The sequence below is a fragment of the Gymnodraco acuticeps genome, unplaced genomic scaffold (genome assembly GCF_902827175.1).
Source record: "Gymnodraco acuticeps unplaced genomic scaffold, fGymAcu1.1, whole genome shotgun sequence".
In the NCBI taxonomy this organism is placed as follows: domain Eukaryota; kingdom Metazoa; phylum Chordata; class Actinopteri; order Perciformes; family Bathydraconidae; genus Gymnodraco; species Gymnodraco acuticeps.
Genome location: NW_022992085.1, coordinates 966446 through 994125, shown reverse-complemented (window position 1 = coordinate 994125; position 27680 = coordinate 966446). Strand labels below are relative to the sequence as shown.

General features: G+C 41.0%; 2 protein-coding genes across 2 annotated transcripts; one reads left to right on the top strand and one right to left on the bottom strand.

Moving 5' to 3' along the window:
- Positions 1–578: 578 nt before the first annotated feature.
- Positions 579–21904, top strand: gdap1l1 (ganglioside induced differentiation associated protein 1-like 1). Its single transcript, XM_034202560.1, has 6 exons — positions 579–948; positions 6544–6736; positions 11247–11420; positions 15667–15761; positions 18153–18267; positions 18875–21904. The coding sequence occupies exons 1-6, from the start codon at positions 769–771 to the stop codon at positions 19216–19218; spliced, it is 1101 nt and encodes a 366-aa protein (XP_034058451.1). The 5' UTR covers positions 579–768; the 3' UTR covers positions 19219–21904.
- Positions 21901–27001, bottom strand: fitm2 (fat storage inducing transmembrane protein 2). The gene is made up of 2 exons (XM_034202561.1): positions 26711–27001; positions 21901–23963 (listed from the first exon to the last, which is right to left on the bottom strand). Exons 1-2 carry the CDS (start codon positions 26881–26883, stop codon positions 23354–23356), a joined length of 783 nt encoding a protein of 260 aa, XP_034058452.1. The 5' UTR covers positions 26884–27001; the 3' UTR covers positions 21901–23353.
- Between the last annotated feature and the right edge of the window lie 679 nt (positions 27002–27680).

Sequence of the window (27680 nt, the reverse complement as noted above, 5' to 3'; positions counted from 1 at the left end):
TTGCACACGTAAAAAACGTTACTTTAAAAAATATATAAATGTAAAAAAACTGTATTGGTTCTTCTAAGAATCCCTTATAAACGGCCTAAAGGTGCTTTTAGCAGGTATTAATATGCTTACATTGTCAAAATGTTGTATGTTACTATTATTTATAAAGAACATTTTATTGCATTTTTCTGACTGGTGGAGGTGGAGCTATTTTTCCTGCTTTATATATTAATTCAGAAGAATGAAGCAGGTACAAGTAGGTTATGATTAAAAGTAGGATACTTTCATCACAGAAATGATGGACATTTATGTTCCAAATTGGAACATAACACTTTTGCTTTTTTGTTATTTTTCTCCAGTTGTAGCGTTACTTGTTAAACGATGTGACCCATAGTCTTCTGCTAGCCTGCATGTCCTTTCAGAGAGCAACTTGACCTTCCACCGAAACCTCGGTGAGATGCACCGCGCATGTTTGTGCATCATGTGATGTCACACGGTTACACATTGATTTACTGTTGGTGCAGCAGCATGCTCGTGTAAGAAGCTATTTACATATGGATTTGTTTTTAATGATTTGGGTCTGTATTCATTTCGAAGTGCAGGCGGTCTCAGCACCGGAGCTGTCCGAACCTGGCGGTGTTGCGTGAACAGACGATGCTGAGCGGCTGAAATCCTCCCTCTCTTTCTATCTCTGTTTCTCTCTCTCTCTCCTCTTCTCTCCCTCCTCCCCCTCCTCCTACTCGCTCCTCTCCTCTCTCCACACGCACAAAACGCTCTGTCATGGCGTCTTCCAACCATGTTACCCCCACCAACTGTAGCTGGTGGCCCATTTCAGCCATGGACGAAGACGACAAAATCACAGACGGGGAGGAGAGCGAGGAACCGACGGCAGAGCCCAAACCCTTCAACAAAGACAGGCTCGTTTTGTACCACTGGACGCAGTCTTTCACCTCCCAAAAGGTAAGGGGAAAGGAGGGAGAGCTGTGCATGAAAATGGAGGTGGATCCACGTCCCTTTGCATGATGCTCCAGCTTGCAGCTCCTTGTGTGTGTGTTTGTTATGATCCAAACATGTTTTCCTGTGCATGTGTATTCCTGCACACCCCTACGGAATATGAGCGTGACCATGCAGCTGGGCAGATCTCCCGTTTGGGAAAACGCTGCAGCATGGGGGCTCATCTCCTCCACATATAGCAGAATAAGTGATCGATATTATGTTTATTTACCCCTGCATGAACCACCCCTCTATATCTCATTAGCTCCAATGACACGTTGAAGATGTGTCTCCTCAGAGCTGGTGAATGTGGCTACTACCCATAGGTGCTCTGACACATGCCATCCTAAATAATTGATTCAAATGATGTGCAAAACAAACCAAAGGCCATCTCCCCCCTTCTGCATCCCAACCATAGTATGTGTTGTTATTTAAGGGCTTAGTTGGGTCTACCTTTGGTTAGTGTAGCAGACTTTCATATTACAGTGTGTGGTCTATTCAAAACAACGAAAGCATTATTATCCACAGGACTTTCATTGCATTTCAAACCTTTATTTAGACAGATAAATCCCATTGAGATCATTGATCTCTTTTTCAAGGGAGACCTGCTCAAGTAGTTCCACATGAAACATAAAAACATAAATAGAACAACAAAAGGACATCATACAGCATCATTTACATTATTTTGAATTCACAAGCAGCATAGGATATATATATTAAAGAGGAATTTCCACCTATTTTACATATACAATTCAGTAACGTAAAGTACCACTACTATCATGGATAGTAGTACACAAAGCATCTACTGTTGCATGCATTATGCATAAATTGAGTACACTACTTTGTCCAAACATGGCGTATTGAACTTTGACCTATTGCTCATATATCTGATGCCCAAAAATGCGTGGGTTCAGACAAGCATGCAAGCAAATACTGCAAAATGTGACCGGGTGCACAAGGATATCCTGGTATTTCTGTCATACTGCAGGTGACATACCAAATATTTTTCCTGGAATACAATGCATGTTTCTGATTGGATGTGGCGTTTGAGAGACATGATATTAACCAGAGAGAAAGGGTCTAATAGAGAGTCAAAGTAGCTGATGGTGAGCCCAAAGTATCCTTATATAACTCAAACTAAAATATATTCCTATTTCTGGTGTTCTCCTACAAATGTCTAGCCACACCTGTCAAATTACGCGAGTTACGAGTTTTCAAAAATAATCTTCCGTCTCTACAGGAAACAACTTGTCATTTAGGCTTGGTTTAGGCAGCGAAATAAATTGGTGAGGTTTAGGAATTTTAAATAACTACGGATGTGACGTCACTCGGCCATGTGAGATATAACCAAGTTCTGGTTTCACACAGGACACAAATAGTGGTGTTTTTGGACCCGTGCATCAACCCAATCATCCACCATGATCTCCTCCAATTGCAGACTGTGTTGCTCTTTACACTTCCTGGTACAGTCACGAGAATACATATGTATTGATATTGTTGGATATACACAAATTACATTTCAATGGTATAGCTTCAAACAGTATACGAGAGCAGCCTGAACAGAGAACAGACTTCGAAACAGTAAACTCAAACTGGGGTTGTAGGATTTAAAGATGTCATACATGACATTTGAGGGTTTAGTGCCGAAGACCCGACATCAGGTCCCGTGTAATGTCTCCAGCTTCAAAAAGTCAATGTTTTTTCTCTTCAGCATTTTTATTTCATTATCATGTTCATTGCCAATACAAGCGGGCACTACTCCACTACAGCAGTTGCTAATAGTAACTAAAGATCTTTGTCATTTCATTCATTATCGCAATAGTTACATTTTGTATGCAGAAATAGTATATGCAGGTCCGTCTCTTGCAAATGAGGATTTCTTGTTTGTCTTTTGTGGTTCAAACTAATATAAATAGGCTATGTTCCCATTTTGGACTTTGGAGTTTGTCAAATAAAACAAGCAGTTTAAAAAGGTCACTGTGGGCTCTGGGAAGTTGTCATTTCTCACACACTACATAGACTAAACTATTAATAGAGAAAATAATGAGCAGACTAATCAATAATGAAAATAACAGTTGTTGCCCTGGTGATCAGACACATGTCAGCTGGCCTCCCTTATTGGATCATGTTTGATAAAGGTACCTTAAATTCAGGTGCTGCTCCGTGTTTGGTAAGTGCCACACATGTGTGGTAGCGCTGCACTAAATATCTGCAGTACCGCTTTAAAAGAAAGTGCACATTCACCGTTATGAAATGACAGTTGGTGCTGCATCTCTTGTTCATTGACCTCCATCTGTGCCTTATGTTTACACATCAATCTCTCTCTTATGATTTATTCATGAGTGTTAGAGCTGAAAAGATTAGTGGGTAATGGCTTAGTTTGTTAATCTGCTTTTGGTAAATGATAACTTGTTGTTTAGCAAAAACAACAAACCTTTTCTGCTTACAGCTTTTCAAGTTGCTTGTTTGAATTGTGTCCAACATGTCTTCTGGATTTGGACTTATCAGACGAAACGAGCACTTTCATGACCCGCCCTTGGCTTTAAGGAAAACATTAAATAGCAACCACTTTCTACATTGTATTGACCAAAGGATGCATTCATTCGATTCGGATCGTTACAACTACAAAGTGATCAGTAGCACTTGAATTGGTTAAATAATCTTGTCATGATAAATGGCTGAATTCATGCACCATCACTACACATTGCTCCAAAAACAGCTTTAGCTCAGACTCTATGAACTCAAGGACCTCTTCACAACCTTGAGTTTATGTTCAGTCTCGTGTTAGTACGTCACTTAAAGTCTCCATTGCTGGCTTACAGCCACTGAAGTCTGGGTTGCTGTTTGTGAAGGTTGTCCCGCAGCAGAGGGAAACACCAGGCTCAATGTCCTGATTATCTGTTGTTTTTGAACTAAACGCATAGATTTCAGTAAAGTTGTGGCCTTAAATGTCTGATTCTCTGTATTAAAACAATGGTGCATGACATTTGTTGTTATGCAAGCTGATGCGTGCTTTAAATGGCTTTTTCTGGATTGCTTTTATGAGATTAAGAGGTCATGGTTGTCCACTCAACCAGAGTAAAACTGAATATTTTGGGTCTTAAAGTAACACTAATGCTTGCAACGCTATTCGTCTAAGTAACTCTGCAGCACCTTGAACGATTTAAAAAACATTATATTAAGTCAATCTTGTGCGACTTTTCCTTTCTCGAAAAATACAGTTTTAAGAGAATAATTATATGATGCTGATTTTCAGGTTCATATTTGTATTTTATGCTCACATGCTTTAATGTTCAAAAAGCTTATCGTGTACAATTGGTTGGAGCGCTAGCCAATAAATGTGGGGGTGTTACATAGTGAGATTGTAGCCTTTGCAGACCATTAACATGCAGAAAACCCCAAAGAAGGGCTCCTTTAAAGTAAAGACAATGAGACTGACTGAATGTCATTGACTTCTACAACAACCCTGTAAAGACAATATCAGACTTACAGAGGGATTACTTACACATCTGTGTTTGCCTCAGCAAGTCGCAGAGGGAAACTGAGCCGTTGAATTTCTCCTGCACGACACTTTCTTCATCCTCCTCTGTGTTTCTAATGCTTCACAACAAACTGCCACTGTCACTGTGCTCCTGTGGTCTGAAGTGCGCCATGCTGTATTTGAATCCACCTCACACGAGTGATGTATTGTGATCACACCAGATAAAGATAGAGACAGCTTTGTACCGTGGAGAAACATCACATTCAGAGGCCAGCTTCGCAGATCAATAGAGGAATAGAAACCCTGAACCCCTGCAGATTAGACACCTTAGACACACCTTCTGTGAGACTGAAACACACTTTAACACAGCTTTGTGTCCGTGTAAAGGGCAGTTTGTCATGACGCTAGCAATTATCTGGTCAGCCATTTAAAAAAGACTTTAACCAGAGATGGACTGTAGGAAAAGTAGCTACACTACAGTGCAAAAATACTTTGTTGCATGTACAAGTTCTGCATTCAAATGCAACTTAAGCAAAGTAAACATTTATTAGGAACAAAATATAGTTAAAGTACAAAAAGGAAAAGTCATTATGCAAAACAATAATATTATTAAAGAACAATTATTAATGCATTCATTAATTTCATATTACAGCTCGAAAAGGTGGAGATACTGTATGTGATTTTTAAAATGAATAAACTGATTTTATTTTATCAAGCTGAAAAAATCAAATCAACATTTAGCACAAGGACACAACATTAATCACGCCTTAAAACCAGTAAAAAACAAAAAAAAATGTAGTAGAGGCATTAAGTGAAGAGAAAGGAAAATACTCAAGTGAAGTACAAGTATCTTACAAACTGCATTTCAGTAGTACTACTACTTTCCACCACTCTGAGACGTAGTATTACCATGCAGAGCTTGCGTTTCTGTATATTGTTCAGTAAGAGGAGTTTATTTTCGCCTCGGGGCGGCTGAACTACTTGGCATCATTACTAAGGCGCGTGACTAATAATAATCTATTACATAACAAATCAACAGTGTGGGAAACCTCAGCAGTGTTAGTCTGGGACCTTAAACAGCGTGTTTTTAATGGAAATCCTTGATTAAGTGTCACGCTGCTGGAAGTCGTTTCCTTGTGTGACTTTGCTCCTGTATTGTGTTCCTGCTGTAATCACTGTGCTTGTGTTAAATCATTCAGTATTATTTCATTACACCGTGTGTGTGGTCATGTTCTGCAAAACTCCCATTTGGTTGTCTTCCTAAGTGGCCGAACGTATCACTTTACAGCTTGAGTGTCATCTCCTTTCATTAATCTTATCCCCACTAATAGCTCTCCGTAGACCTTGACTTACCCTTCATCCCACCAGGGAACGCATCCTGGATGTTTCTGCTCAAAATGTTTCCACTCTATAATGTTTCTCATTATTTCCCCTAACCACACAGACTGAGAAGCCTAACATTTATTCTGTACAACACAGACATGCCAACTTCTCTATGTTGTGAGCTAACAGCTGAGTGGCCCTGCTTTGTTATTGTTGCAATAACTCTTCTCAAACAACAGAAAATATTTATTAGTTATGAAATGGATCATCAGGCTTTTGGTTTTTGTGTTTCACCATCTGGATTATGTTTTCAAAGTGTCAAAATGTCAGCCGCTAGATGTCTGTAAAAAGATGTAGTGTGTTTAGAGCGCAAACTAACTTTCTTTACACCGGTTTTTCAGTTCGACACCCTGAAAAAACACACTACAAATAGCTTTGAAAGAGGCCCTATTTTCCGTTTACCCTTTTCTGTGGTGTGTTGTAAAGCTTTTTTGTCTCAAGAGGAAGTTTCTCTCCCACACACTCCAATAGTGACATCACTATGTAAAACTCGCGCATCTATTGGCTAGCGCTCCAACACATTGTACGTGATGCTGAGGGGCGGGACAGAGCCGGCCAGCTAACCAATCAGAGCAGACTGGGCTCTGGTTTCAGACAGAGGGTGAAAGGAGGTGCTGCAGCACACTGGAAATGAGCAGAATAGGTCCCCTTTAATGCCTCTTGTCTCCTACTCATCATGTATGTTTGTGTGATTGCAGGTGCGTCTTGTGATCAATGAGAAGGGTCTGGTCTGCGAGGAGAGGGATGTGAGTTTGCCGCTGCAGGAGCACAAGGAGCCGTGGTTCATGAGGCTGAACCTCGGGGAGGAGGTGCCCGTCTTCCTCCACGGCGAAACCATCATCAGTGACTACAACCAGATTATAGACTATCTGGAGAAGAACTTTGTGGGAGGTATGGTGCAGTCACACTGTGGTTAATCCATCTAGTGATGCTGTTGCTCTTTCTTGTGTTAACTTCAAGCTTTGATTTTAAATGAATGACTAGAACAAGTAATGGCAGGTCTGACAAACTTTCGATTTCTATACTTGCTGAAGTTGTGTACCTTGGGCTTTAGTAAAAGTAATACTCTGCACGGAAAGAGTAAGAAGGTCTTTATTTTTCTTTCCTAAGCATAACAAGAACACAGTGTAAGGAATGGATCAAAGTGTGTGTTTATCTGCTAACATGAGCTGTTATCATTATGTCTGAAATACTGTCTTTCTACCTGCAATAGAAACTGAATGTTCTTCCATGGCCATTTAGCATATCATTAGTAGACGTTTAAGTCGGCAAAAAAACTCAAATGAACTATTATGAACTGTATAGCTAACAGGGTTATATAAGAATGAAAATGATGGCCTTACCTTGTCAAACTTACTGATCCTTTCACTGCACTGTAAAACAAGATCTATCTTCTACTGCACATAGATCATAGCTGCAGCTTTAGCTCAAAGGTGGGGTAGGTACGTTTGAGAAACCGGCTCGAGATACACTTTTTGTTATATTCCATGGAATGCTCTTAACATCCCGATAGCAATGAATATCTTAAGTGCTTTGACAACAAATCCATAAAAAATGTCATCTGTGGAAGCCGTGGCGCTGTAAAAAGCACGACCAATCATTTGAGCCGGCCCGGCTAAAATAACTGGATGGCCTACCTGCCTGTCAGCCTTCCATCTGTGCACAAACTTATCTCGTGCCCTCATTGGTCATGTGCGCGTTCGTGTGTGTTGGAGGAGGGGCTCTGTGAGGAAGTCTGAAGGAAGAGACAGATTGTTTCCGGCTGTGTATTTTCAAATTCTAGCGCACTCGAGCTGGTTTCTCCAAAATTACCTACCCCACTGTTTTAGCATTGTGTGTGTGTGAAGCTATGAAATGCTTTTGTAGGATGTATTTTACAGAATTCTTCTAGTCAGCTTCAAACATCAAAAGTCAGACAGAGACTTTTTCAGCTAATTATCAGACCGAAAAATAAAAAATCTCTGCTTTATCTGCTTCTGTCTGACATTCAGAACCCACTGTATCAATAACCAAGAACATAGAGGCACCGAGCAGGAAAGTGTTCCCTCGTCTGCCTCTAACAAGCCATGGTTTTAGTGGTGCATTTGTAAAATTAACGTACCATGAATTAATTGACCACACACCAAGTGACATACATTTGATCTTGTGTTATCGGGGGCAGTTATCTGGTTAGTCCTGTTGCATACAGAGAACAATTAGGCAGCATCGAGCCAGATTGTGAAGCCGGAGTAACAAAGACAATTGGAGGCCATTAATGCGAGGCCATCTGTCGTCTTTGTGCAGTGTATGTCAGTGTGTGTCAGTGTGTGTGTCAGTGTGTATGTCAGTGTGTGTGTCAGTGTGAGACTCGGTGTGTTGTTGAAACAGTGTCTTTCCAGCAATTTCACCGAGATGAAATCCTCTGAGATGATTAGATGAAATTGTAGAGAAACTGAGAGACGGATACAAACAGGAGAGACCATTTAATAATCAGCAATTAATACAAAAACATGAAATAAATAAAGATGTGTCAGTATGTGAGTTGTGCATTTTAAGGCGGTGACTAATCAGAGAAAGGATGCATACACTGAATCTCTGTGGGTATAGATTCATCAGTGGAGACGTTATGTAACTGTAGCCTCAAACCAGTAACAGCCTGAGGGAAGTCGGATTAGTGGAGGTCTCCTTCTCTTAGTTAGTGGTCACTCGTTCGGAGCAGCGATGCTTGAAGGCTCAGAAGATCTGGTTCACTGATTCGTCTGTAAGGAAAGGCTCCGAGGCAGAAACTGACCCCAGTGTTTGATGTCTTGTTTTCATTCAGACACATTCATAGCTCTTTGATAGTGGGCTGCATGCAGGTAATTGCATTTATTTCTTTTGGAACAAGCTTGATGAAAGTCGTGCTCCACAGTGATTTTGTTTTTTTGATCTGTTGAATCCACCAAATGTTTTAAAACCTCCAGCCAGAGCTAGATCTGCTGGATAAGTCGTGTTTTCCCTCTGCGTGTCCCTAATGAAAGCTGGCACCATGGCCTGAAGCTGGCCTGGAGAGTGCAGATGTCTCAGAAAACAGACTCTTTTATCGGCACAGAGCAGCTCACTGCCAACAAACTACTTCACAGTGCTGTTAAGAAGCGACAGAGGGCCCTCGCTGTGTGAAAGTGTCTCTTACTTTCTGTAATGTGCAGACAGTTTGAACACTGAGTTGCTCTTTACATGGCTCTTAGTTGCTGATGTGATATTTATACCTTCGTGCTGCAGCAGACCCCCCCCAGAGGGCGAGGACCTGCATGCTGCCCAGGTCAGCATGCAGGTCCTGGGAATGATTACTCAGCTTCTGGAGCCCCGCCAGGTGCAGCTCCACCCCTCGGAGCTCGTCTATCGACAGGAGAATGCTCAAGCAGCCAGCTGACTATCTGCGGTTTGTCAGTGATGCCTGAGATACGCTGGCTGTGACCCTGCAGAGATAGAAAGTTCACTCTGCTCTGCTAACCTGATTCATCCTGGTAACTATGTTACAGCGGCAGGTCATTAAGTTGAACAGCAGCGATAACATGAGTGCTAACACAAGAATTAGGACAGTAAAACACAAGGAGTGGTTTTAGCTTTTTTTTTGCCCTGAGGCTTAAAGTCTACGTCTTCTGACCCCGCCTAATTATGGCTTTCTCATTCGAACTTTACGTTCATCTTTAAATTGGGCCTTCATTTAGCTCTTTACGACCATGTAAGGTTAAATGACTCCAAATCAGACTAGGGGTAAATGTTGGGGCTACACACCTCCAAAGTTTCTTGATTTAAGTTTGAAAGATTCTAAGGCTTTATTGTTATATGCACAATATCCACAGCCTAGTTGTCGGCAATGGAAACAACAATATTTCTAAGAAATACAAAAAAAACCCTTAAAGGTCCCATGTCATGTTTCTACTGATCATAATTCCATTGTTGAGGTCTACTGAAATAGATTTATATTGTGCAATTTTCCAAACTCACATGTTTCTCATACAGCATCTCTGCATAGTATGTGTATTCACTCTCTGTCCTAAACGGCTTGTTGGAGCTCCTGCCCCCCCCCCGGCTCGTTGCTCCTCGCAGCTGCTGCGATCTGCTGCGAGGAGCGAACAGGCTTCCGGGTCGGCGATACAGCGAGAACAAGCGAAACTCATCCTGAGCACACACAAACACTCACAGCCGAAGTAAAAACAATAAGTGTGGCTTGATATTGAGTAAGAAAAAGGTTTATAACGCTGTAAGCATGGGTCTGCGGAGAGAATTTCTCCACGGTCCCAACGTAGTAGCCCGAAAAACGTTTACCCATTTAAACAGTCGTTGTAGATACCTTGTTTGTTTTAAACATCATAAATACACAAACAAAAATGAATACTTACAGGTTGTTTACCCGAATCTCCCGCTGGTCCAAACAAAGTAGGAACAGCATCGTTCTTCAGTGCCCTACGCTGTACATATCCGGCATGAATCGCTGAAAGGTTTGTGAAGCGTTGTTTCGTGAAAGGCTGGCAGAGGGTGTGGCCTCTGGGTATTCACACGTCACAGTACCCAGGAAGTAAACAATGGAACATGAGAAATCTCCAACGAGGCGTTTTGGGGAGGTCTTTTCTGTGTTAGAGTTTTACTCCCTACAGGGTGTACTTTGAGGGTTTTTGACTCTGCAGACCGTTTACATGCATACAAACCTTCAAAACACACAAGGGGACGGGTAATAACCGGAAAAGCATGACATGGGACCTTTAAGATAGTACAAGTGACGCATAGGTAAAATGTAAATGTCAATTGTATCTTGCACAAAAGAGCTTACAATAAGGACAATTCCTGCTACAGCTTCCAGGTGCATTTTTCCATAATGACGCATTCAGACTAACAAGGTTAGAACAATACCAATACAGCAGAGAGACAGATACTTAGTCCGAGTGGTAAGTGGTTAATTTCAAACTTCTTTAACCTGAGCCACAGCAGGTATATAGAAAGGACCATGTCAATAGTTTAGCTTAATTGAATTAACCTGCTGCCTCATGTTATTGAACATAAGGTGTTTTTCTTCACCTGGATTGTGCTTGCATTCATCTCAGTGTTTTTAGTTTAAATCTGTTTTACTTATCTCTTCTCAGCTTGTTATTCTCCAAGGAGAAGTTCCTCCAGACATCTTTAGTTTCTTTAAATGTCAAGCTTTGTGAAAAGGGAAATCTGTTACCAGGTGACCGTGCTGTGATGTTAGTGAAGCTGAAAACAGTTGCTTAGAAACCTCAGGTGTTCAGAAACGTTTATGAAAATTGTACAGGAAATCTGAAATAAGACATTTTATGGTTTCTCTTCACGCCTTAACATGATTTTCAGTGCTTGTGTTTGCCTTAGAAGAGCCATGATAAGGTTCTGAATATTTCTGTCTGAATTTGTTGTCTCGCTGCAGAGACGGTGGCTCAGCTGGTTCCTGATGCAGACTTGCCTCTCCACGAGCGGGTGCAGCACTACCGTCAGCTGCTGGACGAACTGCCCATGGACGCTTACACACACGGCTGCATCCTCCATCCAGAGCTCACCACCGACTCTATGATCCCAATGTACGCCACCGCAGAAATACGTAGTAAGTGAAGCCAGCTCACCGTATTGTGGAGAGATGATTGTTTACACGTCTGTGTTATTTACAAGAAGAGCGTATGTTATGCTTGCATAAAAACGTGGTTCACACAAATAAAAATCAACATAAAAACTGAGAAATAAATGTAACCGCGGCCGTGCACACGGCCTAAAGTTTAGCTGTTCTACTGATCAAAGTTGCCCTCTGACTCAACTTTGATCAAACAGCAAAAACTCCACAGATTAAATTGAAAAAAAAACACGATACAGTTGGCAGTCAACAAAAAGGCCTAAGACAAGGGTTTCCCCCAAGAGTATGACATTTATTATCATATAGACACATTTACAAACAATATTTTAACCAGTAAAAACAACAACAATTTATTAGGAATTCATCTACTATGCTATTTAAAATGGTATCCAGCGTATAAGAACCGACTAAATGAGCGCAGACAGTTACTGTTGGGAGGGGGCAACAAGCAGGTCAAATCTGAATACTACTCACCGCCACTCACACGTGCCCGGTACAGACACAGCAACTGAAAAGAAAGTGATAAATTAAGAAAAGTGCACAATTAACTAAACACACACACACTTAAGGGGCAGTGAAGTGCACCAAGGCTGCCGCTCACGTCAGGGGTGCTGGATCCCTCAACAAAAGACACAAAGCACAATAGTACATCAATTCATTGAAATAGTAATAAAACACTAATACTCTTGGGAGATTAGGAATTGAAGCAACAATGTAAACAAAAGCATCAAAATGAACAACTATAACAAACCAAAATAAGGGAAACAGAACGGTAAAACAAACAGCAGTGGCGGACAATCTATAAAAGAACAAAGCACATGTTACAGAAATGCTGCCATGATCATAGTCTTTGTAAAAAACCATGATCGTGCATACCTTATGTCCCTCGGACGGCGCAGCCCCTCACACACACAATACCGCCGGTCTTATCACCGTCACGGGCAAAGCTACCGTCTGCTGGAGTAATGTGTAAAAGTTAAACACCCAGAGCCTAACATGCCACTAACTCGATAATTGTGGAGACTTACCGGAAACGTCTCGGTCGAACGGGAAAGAACTATTGGGTATCAGCTGTATAAATATTGTTTACTAAGTGAAGGGAATGCGGAAGTGGGCGGTACCTCTGTGGCGCAATACTACGGTGGCCGAAAAGTGTTTTACCTCTATGGTCGGCTACATTCTACCCCAGGTTCTTAAATTGGCGGCCCGACAATTGACTAAAACCAAGGTCTAAAGTAGGCTAAGGTAGAACTGCTAGTGCTAGGTAACTGGGAAGCTGTAGCCCCACTTGCTCTATTCCCTACTGCCACTGGCAAATGGTGAGGGTTAGAGTGTCTACCAGCCGTATCACGTGCAGATCTCCTTGCGACATCAGGACTGGGTGCTGGGCCAGCGATTGTCACATGGGGAAACTCTGCAGGAGTTGCCACAGCTGGAGCTGCCATCAGTGTTGAAGGACGAGCCATTGAGGCAACCCTGGGCAGGGTCTGCCTTCTAAGAGGATGAGGGGCTCTTTCCTCAACAGCAGGATGAACCACAACCACCAGGTCTCCTTCCTCTTCATCCTCGATACTCCTTGTCCGTGAACTAGGGGCTCGTTCCTCCACAGCAGGATGACAACCAGGAACGGGCTTAAGCATAGAGCGATGAACTCGACGTACCTCGGTTGGCCTCTCTTGTGGTGCAACAGCATACACTGCACCTCCTGGCTCAGGAGGTCTCACCACCTGAAAGACTCGAGGGGCCCAAGCATCTTGGATTTTGTTCCTTCCTCTATGGGAATGATCCCGCAGGTAGACAGGCTGTCCCGCTGGTAACAAATCCTCCTGGAATGAGGATTTGGAATTGACCAGCTGGAAGAACCAGCTGGTCAACACGCTCTCCCCCATCAGGCCGCTGGTATGTCCTATACAAGAGGTCCTGTTTCATCATGAGGCGGTCCCACTGGCGCACCAACCCAAGGGCTGCGGGGGGAAGACTCATCTTTTCCATCCGCCCTGGCATCCGCTGCTGTCTCCAGAAAGGAAGGACTGTGCATATGATGGGGTCAGCACCCTGCAGTGCAACCAGGTCAGCAGTTGACCTCTCAGGAACGGCAGAGATAGTGGACTGGGCTGCAAGCACAGGGTCATTCACAGCTGCTTGTTGCACAGCCTTTGGAACCGGGGTTCCTGGTCCGACTACCACTATGTAATTTGAGGGGCATTGCCTGGACAAGGCATCAGCGTTTTGGTTGGTGCGTCCTGGGCGGTACCGCACGGTGTAATCAAATACCGCCAGCTCAGCTACCCAGCGATGCTCTGTGGCCCCCAATTTTGCAGTCCCTAAATGGCTGAGGGGGTTATTATCAGTCCAAACTACGCATTTATGTCCCAGCAGGTACTCACGGAACTTTTGTGTCATGGCCCACTTCATGCCCAAAAACTCAAATTTCATGGAGCTATAGTTCTTCTCAGCTGGGTGTAGGCTGCGGCTGGCGTATGCAATGGGTTTGACCTTCCCTTCCTGCTCCTGGGATAAGACAGCTCCCAATCCGTCACGGCTGGCATCCACCTCTAAAATGAATGGAAGTTTAAAGTCAGCATAGGTGAGTACAGGTGAGGATACCAGCATTGCCTTGAGGTCCTTAAAGCCGTTTTCACACTGAGCTGTCCATGCATCACTCAGATCAACATCCCGACCGCGGGAATTCTTTTTCCTCTTCCCGGTCAGCTCCGCCACTAACTTGTGGAGAGGTGCAGCCAACTTGGCAAACCCCTCAACAAAGTGCCTATAATAGCTATAATAATCCAATGTAATGGAGCAGATATTGTAATGAAATGGATAAAACCAATTCCAGTGATATAAGAACAAATTAAATGATGAGACAATTCAAGTAAAACCAGGGTCAGCTTGCCAAGAACAATTACATTTATTTCAGCCGACACTTCATCCAAAAGTAACTGAACATAAGTGCAATCAACCAGAATAAAACAAATTCAGAACAACAAGCATCCTGCGAGTATATTAGCTTAAAAGTGCTAATGCTTTGCTACCTAAATTATTTATTTATTCAGTTTTCATTTCCTTGGACTTCCGGACAAACTCGGATTTTCTCTATTGTAGTCTCAAACACTTTTGAAAGATTAGACAAGTTTAATAATTAATTTATGAGCTACAAAGATGCAAGATGATGGTTCTATGACCTTTGGACGGAGCCATGCCTTCTGGTCTCCCCTGTGTTCAGCCTTTGAGCTAGGCTAACCAACTGCTGGCTATAGCTTCATCTTATCAGAATAAATGCTTAAATCTATAAGTACTAGATAACTCACAAACCTTATCTGTATTGTGGATGAGGTCCTTGCCCTTATTTATTTCCCTGTATTCATTATAATTTGTATCTGTGTCATGTTCTGAAGATGGCTTGAAAATGAAGAGCCTTGTGGCATAGTTGAACTATACTGCTTAAACTATACCTGATTCTTTAAGTTGGGAATACAACAGTTAAAAGACCTTTTCTCGATCACCAAAGCTTCTAAATCTCAAAGCTTTGTCAGCTTTTAATAAAACACAAACCCAAAGCTAACAGCCTAACAGGGACTCTCATCAGTCAGGAACTCTTCGACTGCGTTACTTTACTCGTGAGGGTTACTCCATCCAAAAATAATAATATTATTCTTAAAAAGATCCACTATATAAAACTAGTGATTGTCTGACCTCTCAGTGGAGAACAGACTGAACAACGATAGAAACTGAATCCCTTCAGGTGTATCGGCCTGTAACGGCTCACGGTGTTCACAGACTCACATCGTGCTGTGCAGCGATGCAGAGGGACGGGTTGTGACAGTGTGTTCTTCTGCCTGTTCACACATCTTTAATATTCAGAGCACATGCATGTGTTTCTACAGGAGTGTGTTGTGTCTTAGTATTCTTGTTTTCCTATACATAGATTACACATTTCCACCATAGATTGCTGCCTAAATATTCCTTAGAAAGCAGGAAATGCCAGAAAACACTGTGGAAGGAAAATATCTCATCATATACATGATATCGAAAATATAAGAGAACACTTCCTGATGACTGCATGTACAAATAGTGAGGATGATCTCTAAATGTTCTGCTGTGTAGATTTGACAAAAACTTTAAGTATAATTTTTGTCAAAATCATGTATCAAGAGACTCTGTGTGTGTGTGTGTGTGCGTGTGTGTGTGTGTGTGTGTGTGTGTGTGTGTGTGTGTTCAGGACACTTGACTAACGCTGCGACGGAGTTAATGAAGTTGGACCACGAGGAGCCACAGCTGACAGAACCGTACCTCTCCAAGCAGAAGAAGCTGATGGTGAGTTTCATGTGTTCAGCGATGCCATTTACCAAACTTTAATTTGATGCTTTTCCTCTTTATTGATGCAACACCCATGAAACTGAATTCCATAATTATTAACTAACCATTTCATAACCTTTTAAAGGTGTCTATACTTCAACTGGGAAATAGAATTGTCACCATTTTAGGGAAGTTAGTTCTTAATCTACACAAACAAATATCCTTTTAAAACCCCCTAACATATTGAAGTCCATTCATTAACTGAAACACATCTTAATTGAAAAATATATTTCTTCTTAGATTAATAAAATAAATACCTGTATTGTTATTAAACTGAATAAAAAAACGTAATATGTATTTACTTATTTACCCCATACCAAGACTTGAACAATATAGTCAAACAGAAATCTAATGAAGGAGGTTTTACCATCTGTAGCTGAAGGACATTTTATCATAAACAGCCATCAGTATTTTCCTTTCATGACGCAACGGAAGAGCTGAAAATGGAGATGTCTGTAACGCTGCACCTTTGACCTAAATGCAGCTCATATTCCCTGGAGAAAATAATGCAGGCGAGCTGAAGTTGTTTGCATCTAGAACAGCTGTTTCCCCCGTGTTACATAAATGTGAGGGTTTGAATCGATGCAGCAGAGATCAGTGTTTCATAACAAATGTTTTTTTTAGCCACACAAGAGATGCAGCTACAGGAATAGCAGTATGTTGATAGTGATATATCTTAAAGGGGCCCTATTCTGCTCATTTTCAGGTTCATATTCGTATTTTGTGCCTCCACTGGGACATGTCTCCATGCTTTAATGTTCAAAAGCTCTTTATTTTTCTCATACTGCCTGTTCTGCAGCACCTTTTTTCACCTTCTGTCTGAAACCAGAGCTCTGATTGGTTAGTTAGGAGGCTCTGTTGTGATTGGTCAAACGCTTAGAGATGTCCCGCCCCTTAGCCTATCACGTACAATGTGTTGGAGCGCTAGCCAATAGAAATGCAAGTGTAAGACAGTGATGTAAACAGTATTCAAAGGAGTCCAATCAAGGCGTTTGAGGAAGGGGGCGGGGAGAGAAACTCCCTCTGGAGGCAACTTTGTGATTTTAGCCTTTGCAGACCATTTACATGCACATAAACCTATAACACACTACAGGAAGGAAAACCCCCAAAAGCAGCATAGAGCCACTTAAGAAAATTCTTTGATTCAATACTGGGACTCAACCGACTGAACATTGTCAAATACTTTAGTTAATAATAAGAAATCTTGGTACCACTTTACAATAAGAACAAGGACAGCGATAGGAAAGGCTTAAGGAAGAGAGATATAGGAAACCTGTTCATTGTACTTTGTTAATGGAATAAAATGCACAAATGGAGGTTCTTGTCTGGATTTGGATGATCATTGCCCTGCGTAAGATCCGCTAACTAGGGCCTCAGCGGCTGTATTGTTTTAAGTTAATTCTCTGTTTTAGTTCTATATGATTTTGGCCGCTACACTACCCTTATACAGGGTTTACGAATAGTTTGTAATTCATTTATTAATTAGGTTGTGAACTTTATAAATCATTAACAAGCTTTTATAAGACATGAGATAAACAGGGCGACTGTGACCGGTTGCTTGCCAAATAGTGAGCCCACATGTATCTGTACTGCAAAGTCTTATATTGGCTACTTAGCTTACTTAATCTTCATCATCCAGCATCCTTGGTATCTGCTGCTCACTGACTTGATTCTCACTAAGTAGCCAATATAAGGCTTAGTCATCTTGCCAAATAGTGAGCCTGTGTTGATGTGTTGAGGAGGCGTGTGGCGCAGTGGGTTAGTGCGTTGGTGATCGGATCAGGGGGATCAGGGGGTCACAGGTTTAAACCCCACTGCAGTCAGCATGTCGTTGTGTCCCTGGGCAAGACACTTCACCCCAAATTGCTCCTGTGGGGATTGCCCACAGTATTGTAAGTCGCTTTGGATAAAAGCGTCTAACAAGTGACATGTAAAGTAATGTTTGAAAACTATGTTAGAACTGGTTTATAAATGGTTCTTAATGATTAATAAAGTGTTTACAATCTAATTCATAACCTAATTATGAATCCTTTATAAGGGTAGTCTTATTGTAAAGTGGTTCCCAAATCTTCAACAACACCCAACAGTAGAATATAAATGAAATGATAATGCTGAATACAGACTGTTTTTTTTCTCGAAGTTTTCATTTTGACGAGTTGTTTACTTTTTTTCCCACCGTCCTTGTTGCTTTACCTTCTCGGCGTAATGCAGCTGAAGACATGTGGAAAATGTGCAGAAAGGGCTAGCATGGGAAAACACAGTGGGACTGAAACATGTATAAATAAGTAAAGATATTAGTTCTTTGTTTTTTTTCTTCTGCATATTTAATTGTTTTTTAATGATTGTCAGGCAACAATCTTGGACCACGATAATGTGAACTCCCTGAAAAAAATTCTGGGGGAGTTAGCCATGGTTCTAGATCAAGTGGAGGCTGAGCTGGAGAAAGGAAAACTAGAGTATCAAGGTATGTCCCATTCATCTTCTCAATGTCACCAAACACTTTCCAGATATTTCAAATATGGTTTCTTTAAAGGTCACCTATTGTGCAAAATCCACTTTTTCACTTTTTCATATGTGTCCCCTCTGTGGAAAGAGATTCTGAAAGTTTCAGGAAAAAAGATTCCCTCTCTTTTTGTCCTGATCCATTTCTATAAAAACCTGTCTGAAAATTAGCTGATCAGATTTTGGCCACTTTATGATGTCATAACGATTTTTTGGCTTGTGTAACCATCAGCCAATCACCAACCAAGGTAACCACCCCCCCCCCCCCCCCCCCCCACCTTATCACCTGAATCTCCTCCTAGAGCACCATTGTGTTCTTTGTAGCCAAATCTCTCTCAGAGGGGCGTGGGGAGGGGCTCCTTATTTTCATCTAAAGTAACAGATAGAGAATCAGCACTTTTGGAAGCAGGGCTGAAACAGAGGGGATTATGGGTAATGCTGCAATGATCTGTTTGGTGTTTGGAGCCAAACACTTCAGAGACATGTTTTGTATATATATGAGACCTGTAATATATTGATGAAAAACAGTATAATAGGGGACCTTTAATGAGTCTCTCATTCTCTTGTAGGTCAAAAGTGTGAGTTGTGGCTATGTGGACCTGACTTTACACTAGCTGACGTCTGGCTCGGAGCCTTGTTGCACAGGCTCAAGTTCTTGGGACTTTCTAAGAAATATTGGGAGGACGGCAGCCGACCCAACCTGCAGTCCTTTTTTGTGCGTGTGCAAAAACGCTACGCTTTCCGCAAGGTCTTGGGCGACATCCACACGACCCTGCTGTCGGCGGTCCTACCCAACGCCTTCCGGATGGTAAAAAAGAAGCCGCCGTCATTCTTCGGCGCCTCTTTTCTCATGGGCTCGCTGGGAGGCATGGGCTACTTTGCCTACTGGTATTTAAAAAAGAAATACATGTAGTGAATGCCTTCTTGTTGTGTTAAATGTCTGTGTATTTGTGTGATGTTTCAACTTTTCTGTAATGTTTTATGACTGCAGGAAACATATTGAATCTATATAGAGAACACTATTACTTACCTGGGTGAACAAAGAATATTAAAACATTCCATAATAAGAAATTCTTGACAGCACATTTTCTGGTAATCAAGGCCTTCATCGAGTTTGATTTCTGGGCAACTTGCGGCCGGCAAGTCCTTGTTTGACTTTAGTTGGAGGCATGCTTTGGGTCTTCTCATACTTAAAAACGTATAGAAGAAACCCAGACAAAATGTTAAACACAGAAACACCAACGGGGGTAACTGACCTTCGCATGCCACTATTATAGTCATTTATCATACCTGCTCTTCACTTCTCCATCAGCCTGAGGTTTAGCCAGGAAAACCGCAGGAAAATGTCACATGACAAACTTTCAGATAAGTGCTTTGCTGCCAGAAACTGCCAGAAGAAGAAAGGAGGCACATTTTTAGGGAGTAGTTTGACATTTTTGGTATTTACTTTCTTCTCGAGGCTTCGATGTTGAGACTGACAACACTCTCATGTCTGTTTGTTGAATATGAAGTAAAAGCCAGTTTAGCTTAGCTTAGCATAAAGACTGGAACGAACAGCCACTACCAGTTTGCCCCAAATATTTAAATGATGCTCAAAGCTAGTTAGCAAAGTCTGGTTAGCTTAGCATAAACACTGGAACAAGAAGTAACAGCCACAGTCAGTTTACCCCAACAGTTCAATGTTGCTAAAAGCTAGTTAGCGAAGCCAGTTTAGCATAAACACTGGAATAAGAGCTTACAGCCAGCCCAGTTTAACATATTTCAATGATGCTCACAGCCCTGTTTTCAGTCTTCAAGCAAAGCTAGCACGCTTCTACTGCATCATATTTAACACAGACATAAGAATCTTCTCATCTAACTCTTGGCAAGAATGTCATTGAAGTGCATTTCCCTAAAGGTCAAACTATTCCTTTAACTGTAAACACTACACACAATAAAACACAGACACACACTCAGTCAGCGTATTTAGTGCACTACAGATCACACATACACACACACTGGTTCACTGTCACTCTGTTTGAGCAGGAGTTCAGAAGTTACACAAATGTTTGGGTGTTTGAAAAGTTACACTTTGGCTGAACTGGTAGTCAAATTGTAAATTCTGCGTCTCTGGCACAATGGTGTTGCATTAGGTTTAGGATGTGTATTTAATTGCATGGGTTACTTTCTTATCGTGTAAGCGTTTCGTGATGGGTGGACACTGCCCCGGAGGCAGAATTTATGATCACTACCGAACATCTAAACCACGGATTATTAAATGTTCTCCTGCTATTTGTAACCTTTGAATCACCTGCACTGTTCGATATGTTGGAGACGGTCCCTCAGCAATACTGAGCAAAGAGAGAAATCACTGGATTGAACTGCTGTTTGTCGCTGACTCCTCCTGACAGATGCAAGATTGTTTTTACAGATAGATATTTTTAATTATACATTGTCTTGTTTATTTTACCGCACTGAATTTGTAATGAGCTCAAAGGTTAAATAAGGGGAACAGGGGAGGAAAAGCTGACTCATCTGAGTATGACAAGGACAAAGCCTTGCCAGCTGTCTTGTTGTTGCAGTTTTCTAACTCTGTTCACCCTTAATTGGAGCCTCTCTGCTTTCCTCATAGTCAGACCTCCAGGGTTTAACATGTCATAATGCTGCTCCTGAACCCAGCACTCTTTAGGTTTAACTCATGATGTGAGTTGTAAGCTGCTTTTGGTTTTATGGCTGGTTTATACAGGAATTATTTGCAGTTACGACACACAGTAAAGCGTTTATTTCTGTACATACAAAGCCTTGGATAATGAAGGTCATTTATGTTTCAGTTAGGATGCTCCCTGTTTTCTCCTGCTAGACACTCGTCTCTGCAAGGGGTGATTATCAGCAGAAAACAAACCAAAGAAGATCAATGCTCCTTTAATAGCGGCACCTCGTGCTGCGTCACTGCTGATGATAGATCTAATTATATAGAAGAATTAAGAGGTGGGGAAGCTGTCGTTCATTGTGTTCAGTTTCATGTTTGGAGGGTGCAGTATAGCCATATAGAATACACTGTCTGGAAAGAAGATGTTTGAGATGTGCATTGAAGGAAACGGGGATGTTGTTTGGTTTTTAAACTGTTCTTGCATGAGCAGCAGTGATGTAAATGGAATAAAAGAGGAGATATATAAAAATATATATATTAGACATTGTGAAATTGTGAAGTAAGCAAGAGGAAAGTCAAATGTAAAATACCATTTCCTGTTGCGATTCAATCAAAAAGCTTAATTGTTATTTATGTTGATGCTCAAACATTCACTCATTTAGTTAATTAACACGCAGCAGATGACGTCAACAAATTTCAAAACCAGCCAATCATTGAGCGCCTTTGAAATCCTGCGAACACCTTTTTTGACTTCACTGCTAGGGGCGGGATCTTCTTTGAACACACACAAAGAGTTCGAGTCGAGAAATCCTAGTTGTGATTTGTGGCCATTATATTTCACAATAGTATTTTTTTATTTTTTATATTTATATATATGCATTTATTTATGGTGCTTTTTATGATGTCTGTTCATAAGCCTTAATTTATTCAGTTGCCATCAATGACAAATAAATAATGAAAATGGAATACACACAAATCCTGGTTTTTATTTCATCTCAAAACACACCGTGCTCCCTGCACTGGAGAGCTCTGTGGATTCAACACGTTGCACACATCAATGCAAACACAGTTATTTGCTTGTGGTCTTTTACATTCTAAAAAATACTGCTAAGTTTCCCTAAATCATCCTAACAGGAAAGGGCTGGCGTTATCTTTGATATCCTCCTTATTGTCAACAACTCACATGAAAAGACCAAAACAAGACTTAACATCTTGTAACACTTTATATTTCCTTAGCACTCATGGTTTTTGTTATTAGACCATACATCTTTAAAAAGAAATTCAAACCTTCAGTTTTTGAAATAACAGTAATTCCCTGGCAGCGTGATACTGTAGCGAGTTAATAATGCATGTAATGGGTACTATTTTCAGACCTAGTTTAATACAGATTTGGTAATATAGCGAGTATTTATGGCAACAGGACAATGTATGTGGCACTAGAACGTTTATTAGCTTTTGGTTTACTTATATAGAGCTCAAAGAAGTAAGATATCAGCTTCTGTCAATACTTGTTCGTGGGTATTTTGGTCTTTTCATGCTGTTGTCGACAAAAGACATGATACGACTGCAACACTAGTTCGTCCATCAACAGAAAATGTATCTGCAACTCTTTTGAAAAGCCAAACTACCTCTGGTTCCAGGTTTAAAACCGTGAGGATTTAATTGTTGTTCCTGGTCCTATGTGATTTTAAAATGGTATATCTTAAGGTTTTACATTACTTCCTGGACTAAACACAACATTTGAGGATGTGAGGAGAATGGTGAGGGATAACATTTGAAATAGATATTTCCAGCCTCAACCTTCAAAGCATACTAGTAATCAAGTAGTCTATGTAAGATGACAAATTAAAAATATTTCTTTATATTCTATTCAAGCTCTACATTCTCCGAGCAAAACATATTGTTGACACACATTGATGTTGACTCCAAACAAAACAGTATTTAGCAGCTTGTTTGAGTCGGTAAATAATTTAGGCACACTGCAGTTACAGTTTCTGATCTGAATTCGTTCTGACGGTAGTTCTAGTAAAAACAATGTATATGTTCTTTACATAAAATACATTTGCTATACAACTGGAGATGTAAACATTGTCAAGTGTTCCCACTCAGACATTGAACTGCAAATACTCATCCACGAGTAAAACATTTTAAGGCAACACACTGGGGGACAAGCGCTGGTGAAGCAGCAGAGCAGCGTCTTGCTCTCATCTCAAATTACCACGAGTCATTTTGGGAACAGCAGCTGCCAAACTCCATCCTGTACAAAACGACCTTTCTGTGTGAGGAGGGAATAACTTAAAAATAGCTTTAAATGGAATGGCCGGCTTGGACCTGGAGACAGATAACATCAACTGTAGTGGGTTGTTTGGAGGACGGCTGCAATACTAGATGTTGCACAGGAAAATACGACAGCGGCTTACTAGGCGTGCTGTTTCCGTTCTTTAGGGTGGCGCTGAGGGGGGAGGCCTGGGGAGAAAGGCTTCAGATACCAAACACGATATGTCAGATACCATGCTATCAGGCCACATATGGTGCCTAGCAACTTGTGGGACGGGTCATGGAAGTAAACGGACGTGCAGGCGAACATCCACACCCAGACGATGACGATCAGATTCAAAGCCACGTACAGCAGGTTGAGGACCATCCTGGGGAGAGCGGAGAGCTTGGCGGTCCTCAGCGAGGCCATGGGCGCCGTTTCCTCCACGATGAAGAGAGCGGAGTAGGCCAGGATGAAGGAGTGTCCCGATATGTCGTAGCCGTCCCAGAGGAAGCCGGCCCGCCTGCAGCTGGCTTTGGACACGAACTCCTTGTTGACGACATCCAAGGCGTCGGTTTCGTAACACGAACCGGTGGCGTCCTCGATGTAGAAGAAGGTCTCGGTGAAGGCGTACCACACGGCTGTTGCCACGGCGAGAGACAGCAGTCGGCGGCAGAGGAAGGAGACGCTCCGGCTGAAGGAGGAGTTGGAGAGGAGGAGGAAGGGAGTCAGCAGGAGCAGCGTCCATCCCCACGACACTTTCACAAAATACCTGCAAGAGGAACAGGGCACATCAGTTCAACTGCAGTAATAGAAGCTAACAGCTATTAGCATTTCATGTGAGTATCGTAGGGTTTTGTGTTATTCATACTGTACTGGTAAATGATCTCACTCTTAAACCCCCAAATGTAAATACTGTACATATTTATAATTTGTCCTTCTACATTTAGTTTTTGCTATTTTCTCCCACGAATACATATTATAGAAATATGATATATATTGTATGTCTTAGTTTCTCATTATTTTACTGTGCATATGAATTTTAAACATATTTAAAAAAGCTCTTTTGGAGATAGACATAGATCTAAGACTTAACATACATAATACTCGTATTACCGTACAATACTCTTTGTGCCTTGAGGGACAAATTAAGTATTTTAACAAAATGTTTTATTCATCTCTCCATTTGAACCCCAAAAGTATTAAAGGAAATAATTAAGTAATGTTTATTTCACAATGTCCACAGTGTAGACCAGGGGTCGGCAACCCGCGGCTCTCTTTACGCCCTCTGCTCTGGCTCGCTTGAGCTTAGACATAAATTAGAAGGAAATTAAATAAAGATATTTGTAGGACTATTCAAATGTTGTTGCACGGTTGAAAATGTTTCGTATCTTGTATTTTGAGGCGATACTGTGACACATAAATAAAAAACAAAACGGTTTTAATTAGGTCAACTCAAATATGCGTCACATCCTGCTACGGTCCCGCGCCAGCGCCTTTTCTGACCCCGGCTCGATGAGCGATCTATGGATACATCAAAGAAAAGTACCGGAGGAACACAGAGGGTTTAACTCTGCGTGGACAGAGTTATATGCTTTCAAGCAAACGATGCTGGCTTACCGCTATGTTTGATACGTAGAGAGAAGTTGTCAAAGGTGCTGCAGCCTTTGCGTATCGAGGAACTGCGGGAGAGGTGCAGCTATATGTTTTATTTATTTCAAAGTGGATCAATTTTAATTGTATTTCTTTCCTTCAAATGTGCAGAGGACCCCCCAAGGGCTGTGTGGATTTATTTTAAAGTAGGCCTGTGTATTTTTTTTTTAATTCTCCTTATAAGAGTTCTTTGTTTATTATTAGAAGTTAACAGTTTTATAATGTAATAAATAATAAATGCAAAAAAACTGTAGTTGTTGTCTATGATGTAACAATACATACAACTTTATAAGCTATCACATATGTTTTGCGGCTCCAGACAAAACAAATGGTTGGAAAAGGGGGCAAAATGGCTCTTTTGGTCAAAAAGGTTGCGTCTGGTGGAGAGGCACGACAATGCCCTGACATTTCTTGACTTGGCTTTACTGAAGAATTTGCCTTCTTTATATTAATCTCTGGAACTGTTCAACTTCAACTTTGCCCAATAAAGGGAGCCATTCATCAGCACAGTGTTGGTCACTAATCCACAGTTTACCCTTTGACTCACATCACTGCAGCGTTGCTTAATTTGTAACAGCACAGTGCGGAACAACTAGATCACTGAGCTTTCTCCACCTTTCAATTCAAGATGCAAGATGGATGCAAGGCTTTATCGTCATGTGCACATCAGTAGCGACACTGCAGATATAGTAATGAAGAACTTAAGTCCCAGGCTCCTTCATGAATATGTATATATGACATAAAACAAATTAAACCAATACAAATAGTCAAAGATATAACAGAAGAGAAATAAAATAGTGCAAGAGAATGTTGTACGATGTGCAAGTAAATACAAAGAAATAGAAAAGGTGCAAGAAGAGTCTATATACTCATACATGGAATATGATATATAGATAAATAAATTGCAAGATGCAAACAGATGAATGTTTATGGGGCACTTAACAGAGCTCAAGTCTTAGGCCAGTGACATGTCTCTGAGTCTGGTGCTGTCTGCAGCAGGTTATTCAGCCTTAGGTTTATATACACTTATTTATATATGGGCTGACTACAAACCACATGTTGAACAGTTTTACCAACAATTAAAACAATATAGTACCAATATTATAATGAATAAAAAGGCAGTCAAAACTAGTTGTGTATTTAACTCATATTTAATCTGAAACATCAAACGGTATTGTACTGTAACTGTACTTTACGTAAGGGATCATGTGCAGCGAGGCGGTCATTATGGGTAAAAGAACACCAGGCAGATCAGGATCCCGACGCGAAGCCAAACTGTATACAGTTCAATCGACTTCTTTGTGCAGATGTGAGCATCCTTAACAACGGTTAATAAATGCTTGACAACGGTCTGTCTGTTCTGGATTAACAACGTGTCACGTGCTCTGAATTGACCAATCAGAATAGAGTATTCAACTATAAACCATGTAATAATATTTTATATGTCTACCCGTTATGTGAACTGTTTGTGTATAAAACATATATGATGTGCATATATGTTCCCTTGAATAAATAATAATAATAATGCAATAAATTAAAATGTAAAAAAGCATAAAAACACAAAGAGATGGGCTGACTCCAAAACCAATTCTGAACAGTTTAACCAAAAATGTAAATAATAAAGTACCACTATTATTAATATTATTAATTAAGAGGAAATCAAAACTAATTGTGTATTTAAAAAAGAATGTAATCTGAAATAGGAAACGTGTTTACATTTATTTATTTAATATAATTTTGTATTGTCTACCCCTTTTGTATACAACATGATCTGCATATCTGTTCTTGAATAAATAAATAAAATAAAGCATAAAAACAGAGTTCTGCCAGCTAACCCTGAGCTAGCATAACAACAGCTCTACTCACACATTCAGGGCGTTTCTGGTGCTGCTGAAGTATGTCTGCGGGACGAGCTCCAGCTCCTTCAGAACCGAGCCCACCACCGAGATGAGTAAAAAGATCCAGTGGAAGTTCTGTCTGATGGACGGGATCCTCCAGAGAGTCACCAAGTTGTCCACAATGACATCCACCGCCGCCATGTTGACTCCACTGACAAGAGGAGACACTCTGACGTCACTGCACCTCAACCAATCAGGTGTTCCGGTCGGGTGTTCTTCTTCTTCTCTTAGTTTTTGTATTATGGCGCAGATGAATTCTGGTGCATAGCGCCGCCTGCTGTTCATAAAAGAGTATCACACCACTTATTTTATTTACGTGTCTATTTTATTTTATTTTAGATTAATAAATAAATGGATAAGGAAAAAGTACTCAGATAATCTACTTGAGGAAAAGTAGCAGTACCTTGGTCTAAAAATTATGGTAAAATCCCACTTTTCCTCTGTGTATTTAAATCTAAAAAAAACGTACTTTTCTGTTTATATTTTAAAGTCGTTTTTTAACACAATATTTATTGACTGATATAATATGATTGCAATTACTTAGACTACAATATTTGACTTAAAAAAAGGACCATTAAAATAACATACAGTATGTTTTAGGATCATTGTTTGAAAAATTACGAGAGACTCCAGAGACAGACAGACAGACAGACAGACAGACAGACAGACAGACAGACAGACAGACAGACAGACAGACAGACAGACAGACAGACAGACAGACAGACAGACAGACAGACAGACAGACAGACAGACAGACACTGCCTGGGGATCCTGTTTACTCAGATGTCGTAGTGTGGCAAGTGGATGTCAGGAGGTCAAGGTGTCAAGTTTTATGGCACAAGTTGATCTCAATACAAGTGGCAACCACAATGCAGAGCAACCACATTCACAGACCCAATGTAAACAACAATACATGTTTTAATGTTGCAAATATTTGG

Excerpts from the sequence above, each read along its gene's own strand:
- gdap1l1 (XM_034202560.1), top strand. The coding sequence starts at position 769 with ATGGCGTCTTCCAACCATGTTACCCCCACCAACTGTAGCTGGTGGCCC. Across the intron at positions 6,737-11,246 it reads GGAGAAGAACTTTGTGGGAG|AGACGGTGGCTCAGCTGGTT; the intron begins GTATGGTGCAGT and ends GTCTCGCTGCAG. Across the intron at positions 15,762-18,152 it reads CCAAGCAGAAGAAGCTGATG|GCAACAATCTTGGACCACGA; the intron begins GTGAGTTTCATG and ends AATGATTGTCAG.
- fitm2 (XM_034202561.1), bottom strand. The coding sequence starts at position 26,883 with ATGGCGGCGGTGGATGTCATTGTGGACAACTTGGTGACTCTCTGGAGG. Across the intron at positions 23,964-26,710 it reads ACCAGAAACGCCCTGAATGT|GTATTTTGTGAAAGTGTCGT; the intron begins GTGAGTAGAGCT and ends TTCCTCTTGCAG.